The sequence below is a fragment of the Nannospalax galili genome, unplaced genomic scaffold (assembly GCF_000622305.1).
Source record: "Nannospalax galili isolate Female #2095 unplaced genomic scaffold, S.galili_v1.0 scaffold364, whole genome shotgun sequence".
Lineage (NCBI taxonomy): Eukaryota > Metazoa > Chordata > Mammalia > Rodentia > Spalacidae > Nannospalax > Nannospalax galili.
In genome coordinates this window covers 1,380,075-1,394,040 of record NW_008352752.1, presented here as the reverse complement: position 1 = coordinate 1,394,040, position 13,966 = coordinate 1,380,075, and the positions used below count along the sequence as shown (strand labels likewise).

The 13,966-nt window shown below is 40.7% G+C and overlaps 1 protein-coding gene across 1 annotated transcript in view; it reads right to left on the bottom strand.

Annotated features, from left to right (window-relative positions):
• The window catches only part of Satb1 (SATB homeobox 1), a 79,395-nt gene that overhangs the window by 25,845 nt on the left and 39,584 nt on the right, over positions 1-13,966 (bottom strand). Inside the window, exons 9-10 of the mRNA XM_008849968.3 lie at positions 13,477-13,689; positions 5,661-5,816 (exon numbers count right to left, since the gene is read on the bottom strand). Of these exons, the coding sequence (XP_008848190.1) occupies positions 5,661-5,816; positions 13,477-13,689 (369 nt within the window). The remainder of the gene's footprint in view (positions 1-5,660; positions 5,817-13,476; positions 13,690-13,966) is intronic.

Genomic DNA, 13,966 nt, shown 5'->3' with positions numbered 1-13,966 from the left:
TTAAATTTTTATTTATTATTTTTATTTTGTATGCATAAGTGTATTGCCTGTATGTATGTAGTAAGTGCACCTGTGTCATGCAGTGCCTATGGAAGTCAGATGAAGGCACTGGATCCCCTGGAACTGGAGTTACAGATGAGACTTTTAGCAATGGTTATGAAAAACACCTTAAAGGGGAGACTGATGTGCCCTGTTCTTCTTATTCAAGAATACAGCACAGGAGCTTCCACAGACACGTACTGAAGTTGATGGGGGAGGGGAGAGGCTATGGTCCAAGCGTCTTTTCTCCTTGCTCTCCCTATAAAATATTTCTCTGACCCTTTGTTCGCCAGGCAACCAGATCTAGAGAACCCAGAGGTGCCGCTGGCTGAGAGGGTCTGTCCTACTCTACTGGAAAGAATACTAGCCAGAATGCTTGTAAGGACAGAGTTCTCCCTTCTGTTCCCACCAATGAAGCCTTCATGTGTCTAGGAGTGGGGCTCTGAGGACACAATGCTAGCATCTTCTCACAGACTGCTGCTGAAGATGTGGCACCAGAAATATCAGAAACCGTGAGTCTCACGTCTGCAGAGCCTCCTGAGCGCCTGAAATAGGAGGGCTGCACAGGTGAAATCGTGCCGCAGCCAAGTCTATGACGTGAACGCTTCAAAAGAATGAATTAACACCCAGCTTGGAACCGTGGATGCAACTTCGCTTGAAGCAAACGAAAGGTGCCTTCCCCAAAGTGCTAGAAATACAGCGTCACTGGGTCCCTGATTTGATTCTATACTTTTGTCATTATAAATTCTAATTCCCTGCAAGGAAAACTACACTTTTAGCCCAACTTCTAGTCCACTGGCTTGAGACAGTTTTACTTGTATTTAAGACATTCCAGTCACCAAACCTAAAGGTCAGAAGGATGCTTGTATTTTCAAATCTACACTCCAAGGAGCACTGGAGTGTCTGTCTTTTGCTGACGCCCTCTCACTCACCTTACCACCTTAGAGGTTCTGTATCTCAGACAAAAGCGTCTGAAAATTGACAGAGGAAAGACTTTAAAGGCAACTGGTCTCTTCTATCAATCACATTATCTTAAAGTGAGAAACCATCTTTTTTCTTTTTTTGAAAAGTGTTAAAAACCCTACCTATAAAGACAGCCCCAACTGGGGTGGCCAAAGTCCTCTAACTTGCAGAGACTGCAAAAGATTATATGGAAAGTCTGTCCAGTCAAAAAGATCTCACCACCCAGCTGCTGCACCCCGAAGAAACATTCTGATCTGTGAAGCAAGCAAGAAGAATCATTTCCTAAACACAAATGGAGATGCAGTAAAGCCCTCTCCGCCTGCACGGCTGCATGTGCTGCCTCCACTCTGCAAACATGAAAATCAGTGTAAGAATTCCATGTATGTGGCAAGGCCTACAGCGCCGTTAATGTCCCCTTGCCGGACACACACCTGAAGTCTCAGGGCTCTCAAGGGGTTTGCATGGAATAAAATTAGATTCCAACATCTGCCACTATTAAGGAAAAAATTCGACTTCTTTCTCCCATATGAAAACACTATAGCCAATGAACAGTAACTGAACCTTGATACTGTAATGGTTATTACCCAAATCAACTATTTTTTTTAAAACAGTGAAATTAGCAAATCCTGCTTCCACAATAATTTAAATGTTATCACACTAAATGTTTGAAAAAATCCAATATGATTCACTTGGAAGAACTGCTGCTTATTTGAATACCCTAAATATAAAGTGTATTCATTTGTAGCTATTCGCATTATGTTTAAACCACATCATCTTTTCAAGTTCGCGTTAGCTTGCTTTCCTAACCAAGCACAGCAAACAGCCCACCTTCGGCTTTCACTTTGCATACTGTATCCAGACATTTCTATTATTACAGTTAAAAATAATCCTATTTCTATTATTCATCGAAGAGAAGAGATGAGAGAGTACAGGTGAGCTGGCGGAATCCACTCGGGTGGGCTCCCTGTACTGAACAGACTTTGTGAGTTAGTCCCTGCAGAGCATGCTTTACCTTTTAAAACGGAAGCTATTCCAAAGACGTAAATACATGATAAATAAATCACTTTTCTCCATGGAGGGGACTGAGCCTCTTACTGAGCACAGTATAAATACTGTCCGTTTGTATACAGTGTTGTATACCTCAAGCCTCATCTGCATACATTATGGCATGGGTGCCTTCCTCTCATGCTCAAAGAATCCTGGGCTCAGTACGGTAGCTAATTTCCCCACGCCATCATGGTGCCAGGGATACAACCTTGACCACAGCTAACCTGTTTTGGCTCTTCCACCATATAAAACCACCTCCACCAGGCAGGCACAGTCTAAGCTCCAAGGGTTGAGGTGAATCAGTGTTCTACGAGTGTGTGAACGAAGAGAGGAAATCCAATATCCCTAACTGTGCTTTCATGGAACAGGACTTAACGTCAATACAAGTGCTGCGTTGAATCCCAGGAAGACACTAAAATTTGGAACTGACCCTCTACTATCCAAGTGTATCATGTCTAAAGTGAAATCAACGCCAGCTTAAGTGAACTACAGATCAAGGCTAATACATGGTAGGGCTGTGCAGAGAAGAGAGGGTGACCAGTAAGCAGACCCACATAACCGGGGTGAAGGTAGGAGCTGGTAGAGCAAGGCGGGCTGGGCGGGGGGAAGGGACGCCCTCCCTCTCTCTTACCTACACACTGTTCTGATAAGCACAGGCTTACATTACCTGAGGTGTAAACAACTATCTCAGAGGTCGCACATTTTTACCATAAAAAGGTCAGTTTGAAGACTTCTGTTTGCTACTTTTTCTGTTTCCTTTACAAGACACTGGGACAGAAGAAGAGAACCCAAATTCAGCGGCCATATTTCCTTCCTAATCAGATTTCCTCTGTCAATGATACAACCAGATTGATTCTCTTACTTTTAAATAATCCTTGATCTTTGCACATATGTTCATAAAGAGGGTAGTGTAACACCTAAATTAAACAACTAAGAGAGAACTACAGAAATGCCCTGCCAGGAAGCAGGAATATGTCAGAGATTGGGGATAACTACTCAAGGGGGTGGGCGTTTGAGGCTGGCTTGGCCCACAGCCTACAACTGGCTCCTTGGAGCTTCCTCTGCCAGAAAGGCGATTAGAAGTCTGGGGTATTCTTGGGAGACAGAGCATCACAGGAGGTGCTCAGAAGCTGCCCATCAATACTACTCAGCAAGGGAAGGGGTACAGAAAAAACAAAGATATTTTAAACACTCAGTACAGCCTCAAACACAGGACAATCTACCAATTGCTGCTGCTTCCTGAAGAATTTCAAACTTAGCCTGAGGGTAGAGAATCTATGGTATCACTTAACCAGAAAGAATCAAGCCACAGGTAGCCAAAGGCCTACTAGGCACTTACCAGAAAGGAAATGGGAAGGGGACAGTGAGTTACAGACAGGTGCCAGGCAACTAAATGGTATTTACTGAAAAGCTTCTATATTAATTTTTGTTTTGTTTCATGGCTGACCTGATAATAATAATAATATGTATCCAGGGTCTCCATTTTGGAGATGTGGAGAAAGTGCCTGGCCCTTGTAGAAATGCAGTCTGTTATGCAATTGGACAGGCCAGGAGAGGGAAAAAAAGATGTAGGATCAGAAAGAAGGCGAGATAATATATATTTAAATAAAGAGATCCTCATCGTAATTAGACTAAGTAGTCAAAACAGGAGTGTGCGGGGCGGGCGGAGAAGCAGGGACAGGACGTTTCTCCTTAATGCGCAGTCTTGGCATGTAAATGAAGACATCAGAAGAAACACACAGGTTTGAAGCGGCTCTAACATTCTATCATAATTAGAAACATTTCAAGAGCCCTGTAATTTCCAATCAAAATTACAGTAATTTCCGATATACAAGCCATGATTCATGACAGAATTTTACATTCCATGAGAGATTACGGTGGCCTGGTGTATGACACGCTGAGTACTGTGCTAACATAAACAATTCAGTTTAATGTTTAAACAGCACTTGATGTTTAGAATCTCACAATAAAAGAAACATATTATTGTAGAAATTATCACTTTGACAGTGATTGAAGGGTAGGCAGGCATGTGGCCTATAAAGCTATAATTTTTACAGTCCACAGCTTGAGTTTAATCATTTTTATATAACATTTCCAAGATATCCCTTAAGTATTTCATCCGGCCTATAACTTAAACAAGAACAACATTTTTCTAAAGCAAAACTCCCATTAAGTACCATTATTAATGTGGACAGAGTAAAATTTTAGGAAAAGCCAGGAAGATATTGGGCTATAAATATATGATGCTGTTAGCACTCCAAGGATTGTGTGTTTCATCACAAACTGAAAACAGCCGGAATGTTATGAGCCCATTAATGAGTATGAAAACAGACTTGTGTACAATTTCAAGTTGTTCAAATCTCACCTGAGCCTTTGTTTGCTTCTAAGTCCCACCTTCACGGTATAACCAGGTCCTTTTGTAAAAGGGAAAGGAAGTTTAATGTCCTACGTTTTTAAAAAGTATTTGTGAGCATGGTACCTCACAACTTTAATGCCAGTACTTGGGAGGCAGAGGCAGGCGGATCTCTGTGAGTTTGAGGCCAGTTCTGGGTCAGCTAAGACTACATAGTGAAATCCTGTCTCAAGGGGAAAAAAAATAAGTATTCATAGCTCAGTTGATAGACAATTGTAAGTTTGTATTAACAGATAATTCTACTTAAAGGGAACAAAAATTATCACCATACACAATTCATTCTGAAGAGAGGCTGCATGATCTGGCCTTTGTTTTTATCTTGCTTTGCAGAGATTTGTAACTTTTCTAATTCATGTCTATTCAGTTGTAAGTCATCAGAATTGGACAAGTTTTCTGACTTTAATTCAATTGTGTGTCTTCTGTACATCTATAGAAAAAATAAAATCAAAGACACTAATATGCAAAAGTACAAGTGTGCATGTGGTTTAATACTGGCATTTCATAGCTACAGAGAGCCCAATTGCAAAGGAAGTTGTATTTTTTTTTTCTTTTTTTTGTCTTTTTGAGACAGGGTTTCCCTGTAGCCCCAGCTGTCCTGGAACTTACTATGTAGACCAGGCTGGGCTTGAACTCACAGAGATCCGCCTGCCTCTGCCTTCTGAGTGCTAGGACTAAAGGTGTGTGCCACCATGCCCAGCCCAGGAAGTTGTATTTTTTTTTAAGGCCCAGACTCAGTCCCCAGCACCCACATGGTAGCTTACAATGGTCCCAGGGGATTGATTCCCTCTGGTCTCTGGGCACAACAAGGTTGCACTTACACACCTGCAGGCAAAACACACGCATTAAATAAAAACTAACCTTTTAAAAATAGACTAGAAATGAAGGTCATCCAAATAAAGGAACAACGGTAAGTTACTGGTCCTACTGTAACACCCCAGCCTGAAAAACCATCCTCTTCTGAAGGCAACCTGGCTTGGATTGCCCGAGAAATCATTAGTCTAGATGCAGCTGCAGGAGGACTAGGAGACCCAAGGTGTACAACCCAGGTCTCTACACGCTCTGCAGGGCTCTGTGCACAGTCCTGGAGGTTGGGATCACTTGGGGATGCCAGTTCACACAGAACACGGACACGTCTTCTATTGGCAATGCCACAGGCGTCACAGACACACGCTCCAACGCCTCGCGGAGAGGCTCTTACCTGGCTTTTGGTCGCTGCCACCTTTGCAAACAGTGCTTGGGACACTTTAGCACGCTTCATTTCCTGCTGAATCTCATCATAAATGGAGGCATTAATGCTCATGGTATTGTTCTCCGGTTTCCCATTCCTCTCAGTGGTTATAGTGGCTGTTTTCACCTACAAAACATTTTGAACATGGCTGTCATTTCTCACTGGCCAAATGGCTTCGAAGCATCTCAGGCTCAGCATCCAAGCTGGACACTGTTGCTCCTTTTATGATCAAGGTAATCAACAGCGCAGTCATTCACCATTAGTTATTACCCTAAGTTCAGATTGCTTAAGCTAAGGTAGTAACACTGTCGCAGATGCTTACATCTGTAATGTGACAGCAACTGCCCACCAACAACCACGAACGATGTGCCGTAAAGGAAGTTTTCTGGAAAAGAGAACAGCTTCAAAGACTTGAAACCCCTAAACTAATTGTCTCCCAATTACCTCCCACTCCAGTTCTAACAAAGGAAATTCACAATCGAAATCATAATGCCTGGTACAGTCTTCGCTGGGTGTCCTGTGCCTAATAGACAGTTGCATCACTAATAGCTATTATATACGATGGCCTTTTTAATTTGAGATTCTTTTTTATGCCTTTTCCTCTTATGTTTCATTTTAAAACTCTTCCATAACAAAGCCATTTGCAGAACTGCGTATTTACATCATCCATGAAACAGGTAGAGTGCCTTGCTTAATTATCATAAAGCCTGGTTGCATTTTACACATGATGTCCAAGCTGTTCTGTCTTAATTATTTCATCTTTTCCTGGCACTCTTATATGGAAAACTTCCTTTTGACTTGTGGAACCAGACAGGAAGAAAACGTTTCCTCCATAATGGAGCATTACTATAAGTTACCTAAAATATATAATCAGAGCCTCTAAAAATACGTTCAAAGTATATAATCACAGTGGAAAAATTAGTACCAAGCTTTTGAAAATAGTGATAAACAGAAAGCACTAGTAAAATGTCCCCCACCATCAAATTTTGGGGTTTGAAAGTCATATCTCAACTTTAAAATTTGATATTTTAAAAAAACATTTTACTTATTTTTATTTTATGTGTATGCGTGTATTGCCTGCATGTACGTAAGTGCACCCATGTTGTGCAATGCCCTTGGAGGACAGAAGAGGCTGTCGGATCCCCTGGAACTGGGGTTATGGACAGTTGTTAGCTGCCATGTGGGTGCTGGGATTTGAACCCAGGTCTTCTGTAAGAACAGCCAGTGTTCTTAACCGCTGAGCCATCTCTCCAGCCCCTTGATGTTATTTTTAAACTCTGAATTTAACTTTTATCATGCTGTTACATGAGGCAGTCTTGAAAAATATACCTATGAACTAGATAGCTGAATTTTTTCTAAGACACTGATGAAAATGTAACAAACGTGAATACAGAGACAAGACTGCACTTCTCCAAAAAAACTGCAATAAGGAGCCCACTTTTTTAGGATCCTTTATAGAGATTCAGGTTTCTCTAGAAACTTACCATCTTGCACATGAACTTTGAACAACAGGAAAACAAAGCCCATTTCAGGATAGAGGCAAACTTCTAGTCAAACTGCAGTGTTCCATGTTAATTTCACAGTTCCCAAAACATTTGGTATGAAAGAGGGGCAGAGGTTACCCTAGGAAGGGATTCAATTCTTGAGAATAACGTGAGTCCCTTGTAAAATGTACCTTCTGCATCTAACTTCTAGCCTGTAAGCAAAGTCATTCACCTCTGGCTTATCCGGAGGAAGCAGGCAGATGCTCCGTGAAGTCATGATTCCCCCCAACCCCCCAAGGCAAGGAACCAGCAGGCTTTGCAGTGGCTGTCTACACCACAGGCCTGAAGAGGAAGGAGCATACAGCCACACAGACGGCACTGTCACCTGGTCTGGGAGGGAATGGCAGGAGTCTCCCTGGATTTTAGGGCTCCTTTTCCAGCTCCGGGTGTACAGTAAGGCTGGAGGCCACTAGGAACGCACAGGGGGCTTTGAAGCAATAATCTGCTAAATACCACTTTAGGAGCCAGAAGAGTTAACACATTACCATAAACTGCCTCAAAGTTCCTTTGGTGAGATTTGAAACTTTGCTCTGGGGTGGTCTTGCTTTGAGGCAGAGGGATAGATCTGATCACCCCATGGGGTCCTTTCTAATACCTATTTTTCTCACTGCTTAAATGAAAGAGAAAAGAAAAGCCATTTCAATCGCTTTGAAAATTGAATGTTATGGAAGTGGGGGCATGAAGTCCAGTGGCGGGAAGAAACAGTCCCCAGCAATCCGTAGCAACGGGTAGCAGAGCAGGCTTTGGAAAACTTGGATTTCTTCTGGTTTTACAACACTTTTCATTCTTTTGTAAAAATTAAATTGGAGAGTTTGTCTTTCTGTGACTCTAAAATTTTCTTTAATTTTTCTAGAAAGCAATTACAATTTGAATCAAAAAGCAAGAATCCTAAATCATATAAATCAAGCAAAGCGTCATTTCATAGTAGCAAAAAGAGAAGCATAAAAAAGTGAAGGAAAAACTTTAAAAAGATAAAGGCAGGATCTGGCGGCATTACTCATTTAAAAAATATTTAGCCAAGTTCCTCCCTCCCATCTAGTTGCCCAGATAGGCATCTTATCACAGATAAGCTATTAGAATTCTAAAACCACATTTTTTCCCCTAACACAAGCTATTGCTTAAGGGGAACTGACTTGGGCAGCTTTTCAAAATATGAAAGTGGAATTATTCCCCAGGTAAAAAATGGAAACAAAAATCTTTTATAGTTCACTCTACTAAGTACTATTTTTGCTTAGTACAAAAAAAATCTCCTTTAATCCTGGCTTAGCTTTTAATATTATATCATCCATTAAAATTCATAAAGTAGTTCATTCCAGGCAAAACAAACTACTCTTCACTCTTCCCCACAAATAGCACAGGAGGTGAAATCAACGCAGTTGCCTTCAGAGTAGCTTTTATCAAGGTGGGGCGTACTCCATCATTACATGGCGCCAGGGAAGTAGTTAAGAAAGGGGGCTGGTACCGTTCCCCTTCCGGTGTGGGAGACAAGCTGCAGGCAGCACTGGGGTCTGCTTCCCAGTCTACTAAGATTGTGCAGCGCAGCACACGCTGTCCCTGACAACTGTAGTTTGCTTCTTCATGGATTGCTAAATGCACCAAAGCACACTGAGAGGCTACACAAAATGAAGCCCCCTTTGGTCTGGGTTGGTGACTGCTCTGTTCTCTGATGCAAGCACACAGCTCTCACAGACACCAAATCAAAGTTTTATGTCCTTGTAGGAATAATGACCATAAAGCTGACAGTTATTAGCTGGTTATTATGTGCTGGCCATTCTGTTAATGTATGTTAACTTCCTGAACCAGGTACCCAGCACCACGATAGCTTCTGTGCTTACTCCATTTGAAAACTGAAAAAGTTTTCTTATAACAAAGAAGTCATGTGCCTACTGCTCAAGGATGTGATGTGAACTTCAGTTTGTCTGATGCCTGTCTAAAAGGTCAGGGAGTCACTGAGTCTGTGTTCCTCTGTGTGTCTTTGTTACTTACAAAAATTCTTAGTGATCAAGACACACTGGGCCTGCTTTCCAGGGGCCCTTTTCTAGATCTAGCTCATTAAGGTCTGAATTTTAGTAGCTAATGGTTTTATAATTAACATTAAAAAATCCAATCTGAATTTATTTTCCAAGGTGTGCCAGTTATAAATATTTTCTTGGTAATTCTGTGGACATACTTAACGTAAAAGGCACTGAGAAACAGTCCTAGATAACACTCTCTTTAGAATCATGGTTTGACTTTTTTCAGGCCCGTCTTCTCTCTTTGGGAACAATATTATCTTCCAAATCTAGACTTTAAAGGTCACAGCCTACTAATAGGAAGTACTGTACATGCGCTTATGGAAAAACTTAATGTGTTCCAAAGAATCCACAACAAATTGTCTGTAACTGCACCTGAAATCAAGGTGACCTATGCTTCATTATATTAAAGAGGCATTTGTTGTAAAGAGATAAAAGAATACAGCTACCAGATTAATTATATATTCCTTATATGGGCTTTGGACATTTATTTTCTAATACATTGTTATGAAATGTAACACCTTACTTTAGCTAGAAACCAAAGAATCACAGGAGGAGGTGAAAAATATATAAATAAGCATATAATTCATTTAAAAATTACAACTTGGTAATTATACACTGACAAAGAGTCCTTATAGAAACTGAACTTGGAAAATTAATTCTGAAAGTCAACACGTATAAGAATATTCAAATAAAATACACCTAAGGTAGAAGTCATCAACTTAAGCTAATCTTTCACTAAAGACAAATCATTCTCAGAAAATAACCACCAATCATTATTGATAAAACTCCATTTAATAGGCTCACTAGGAAACTTTGCATAACAGAGTCAAAAAAGGACTCTAAAGGAGAAAGGAGCTTCGGGGGAACTGGGTTTTCTCAGATACTTTCTTAGGGTCAAAGTTTGGAAGAACCTTTTCCATACTATTATTAGAAATATCACTGCTCGAGTCCTTCTAAATGGATCATTTATCAAACTCAATACTGTGTTCTAATCTAGCAAGACTTCATCCTCTATGTCTTCTCCTAAGACAACTTTATATTTTGAGGAGATGGCTTGAGGTTAAATGCAAGAACTGACTTAATGAGGATTTGAAAACTTTAATTAAAACCTTTCACTTGGGTTTCTCATTTTTTTCTCTTAGCAAAAGGTTGGTATTAGGATTCAACGAATTAATACATGAGAAGGTGCTTAGAAAACTGTGAACCATTACCAACTACAAGGTATTTTTATTTCTTGAATTACAGCATGTGAGTAGTGAAAATATGCTTTTGACAATCAGGTCTGGACCAAAGTTTCCTGCCCCAGGAAGAGAACAATGACCACTGATGGTTGTCTCTACTAGAGACAGGTCCGCAGGAGGAGGCCTGGGACCTGGGCCGGACCTGCCTTGAGCTTTATTGTTTCCTGGGGCTGGGGAACTCTTTCTGGAACCTTATCCAAGGAGTCCCATCTTAAAGATGACTTAGAATCTAAATGCCTCAGAAGTCTTAGCTGCTTAGTCTGGTATGCCGTGGGTGCGCTATTAAACCTTCTTATACGTGACCTACACACTACGGAGCAAAAGAGAAGCTGGTCTCCCAGGCCTGTGTCCCAGGTCTTCTGTACGTGACTTATGGCCTCTGCTTTTCCCCTCTGCCTTTCTTTACAGAGAATCGGAGTTCAAGTCTGAACCCGAGAGTTATCTCAAAATAGGTTTCAAATCTCTTTTATTTTACAGGAAATGAAATGCAGTGATTTTATATCGCATTTTCTCTGGTAAAGCTTAAAACTGAAGACAGTTCTGAAGTCTTTCTGTACCTGGTTTCTTCCACCTTTCCTTCCATTCTAGTAGCGTGTAGTCAGTGTGCTAATGTCTCTCGTAGGGTATACTGTCTCCAGTTTAATCTCAACCACCAAGAAACAGTTAATTCACAAGCTCTAGGGCTTGTTTTCCCCAAGTCTACCCACTTTACAGCAGGATGAACAAACAAAGAATTTCTTAAATTGCAATGTGCTGGGTCATTTAAAGGCAAACTGTACATAAACAGGCAGTGAGTGCGGCTAAAACAATACTCAGCAATGTAAAGGGATTCTCCATGGGGCAAATAACAGACACACACGCACGCACGCACACCTCTACATGTATCAGACCATCATTTCCAAACTCGGTTAGATGGCCAATCACATCGCACTAAGAGAAATCATTAATAACTTCACAAAGAAGCTGGAGAATCTACCTACTTTCTATGTTAACCTTCAACCAAATGCTCCAACTCTAAGGGTTTGGTTGTTCTTAATCCCTACTGAGGACAAGCAAATACAGCTAAGAGTTTCTCAACCAGGAAACAAAGAAACTGATGCTAAAAACAAATTACACCCACATAGCACGACAGACATTGCCTTAATAAACACACACGGGTAAGCTGCCGAATAGTATCCTGAGAGTACATGAAAAGAAATAGCACTTAAAAATTTGTGCAACTTTGGCTAAAAAAAAAAAACAAAAAAAACCTTGATGAATAAGGATTCTCAAAATCCTTGAAAACTAGAAAACAAAAGCTGTATGAAGGAATCACTAAATTAAATAATTGGGCAGGTTAAAAATAAAGGTGTTCGGTCCTAAAATTCATATTGGTCTTAAATGAGGAATTCTTTTATTACATTAGCATTTCAGATCAAGTGATGAGTTGAATGAGTTTGCCCAGACGTCCATGGGTCTGATTACAGCAACAAGGTTAACCCATGGTGGTATGAATGGTAAACACTGACACAAAAATGGTAAAACAAGTCCAAGGTATGGTGCTTTTATATAACCACGTACAGAAATCATATGTATACACACAGTGTTCCTAATTCTTTAACTTAGGAAGTATTTTCTAGACAAGGATGCCAGTCAGACTTACTGTGTGTAAGCAGGCAGGTTATGTGTGTATGAACACCGTGGCCATTCCTCGCTATACAGATACATGATTTTCTTATGTACAATTATGTACAGTTAAAATAAGTCCTCACAGCTGCTCTGATAACATCAAAACAGGTTGATTTTTCATTAAAGATGGACTTTCATGACATTGCTTTAAAAAGTAATCAGAACATTTCGTTAACAGTTTAAGACCCTTGACAGATTATGCTCATTCCTCATCTATGAGTACCTGCAGCAGGTTCATTCCTTAACATTGGATAGGCTTTTGCTATATTTCTATATTTGGAAATAATTGGATTTTTTTAAAAAAGCCATTAAAGATGAAAACAGTATTAACACATAATTTTATTATGACATTATGTCACTTAAGTACTTTGTGTTCTATATTCAACTTTTTACATTAAGTGGATTTTTTTTTTTTCGAGACAAGGTCTCCCTGTAGCCCCAACTGGCCTGGAGCTTGCTACGTAGACCATGCTGGCTTCGATCTCACAGAGATCCACCTGCCGCTGCCTCCTGAGTATTGGGATTAAAGGTGTGCACCATCACACCTGGCAAATTGATCTTATTTTTAAGGTTGTACCTGTCACAAATTAAACATAATAAAATACATTTGCTTGTGGATTTTAAGTCTAATCTAGCAAATTTCCATCTAATGGTGTTATTTCTTGAATTCTCATGAGTTATGAAAATACTTGTAAACTTGATTAAAAATAATAATATAAATACACCTAACAAGTTATCTAGGTGGTGTTTTTTTTCTACCTGAAAGGTGGAAGAATTTGGAGAAATAGAAAATGTGCCCATTTCTGGGAATATGAATAGAATCCTTTATCGGTCCCATTTAAAGCTGCCGTCAAGGATTGTATTAAACTTAATTATGAAAGATTAGAAATGAGATGGTAATTGGTACCAGCTGCAGTTCGCATTGGAAAGCATAAATACAAATAGAATTATTTATTTTTATTTATTTACTATTCAAGTGACTATTCTAAAACTGGTAGGCATAAAACTGACCTGATTCTTTTTTGTTCTGAGGGGTTTAAAACACCTCTTTAATAACAGTAGTGGAGGCAAAAAACTTTACCCAAAGACTTCTTTGCCCCTCAAAGAAGCCAAAGACTGGACCAACACAAGATAATTTTCTTTTCTCTATTTAATTAACATTTTGTTTTTCTGTGAGAATAGTGATTTGGGATGAAATTCTCAACCATCTCTACGGAACTGAGAAAACAATCTCTGTCTATTTATCTGATTTCTTGCTGAGATTCATCTTTAAACATTTTTTAAGATGGGAAAGAGTGCGAGGAAGAGACGTCTGCACCTGGGGGGGGCGGCTGGGCGGGGTGCTCAGCAGCGGGGCAGGGCCCATGGCCGAGGCTGCGTTCAAGCTCCGCTCCCTCTCGTCCTGGTATATCCGGTCCCTTTCTGCTTCTGGTAACTGCAGGAAATTCTGCATGGCCCGAAGGTTTACCAGCAGGGACTGGGAAGCAGTCTTGGGGTCTTCTTCTTTCCGGAGGATTTCTGAAAGCAAGCCCTGCAAGAAACGGAAGACCCAGGGTGAGCTTGCTCCAGCTGCGCTGCGTTCAAGCTCCGCTCCCTCTCGTCCTGGTATATCCGGTCCCTTTCTGCTTCTGGTAACTGCAGGAAATTCTGCATGGCCCGAAGGTTTACCAGCAGGGACTGGGAAGCAGTCTTGGGGTCTTCTTCTTTCCGGAGGATTTCTGAAAGCAAGCCCTGCAAGAAACGGAAGACCCAGGGTGAGCTTGCTCCAGCTGCAGCCAGCCGGGGGGTGGGGTTCGGGTGCTAAGGGT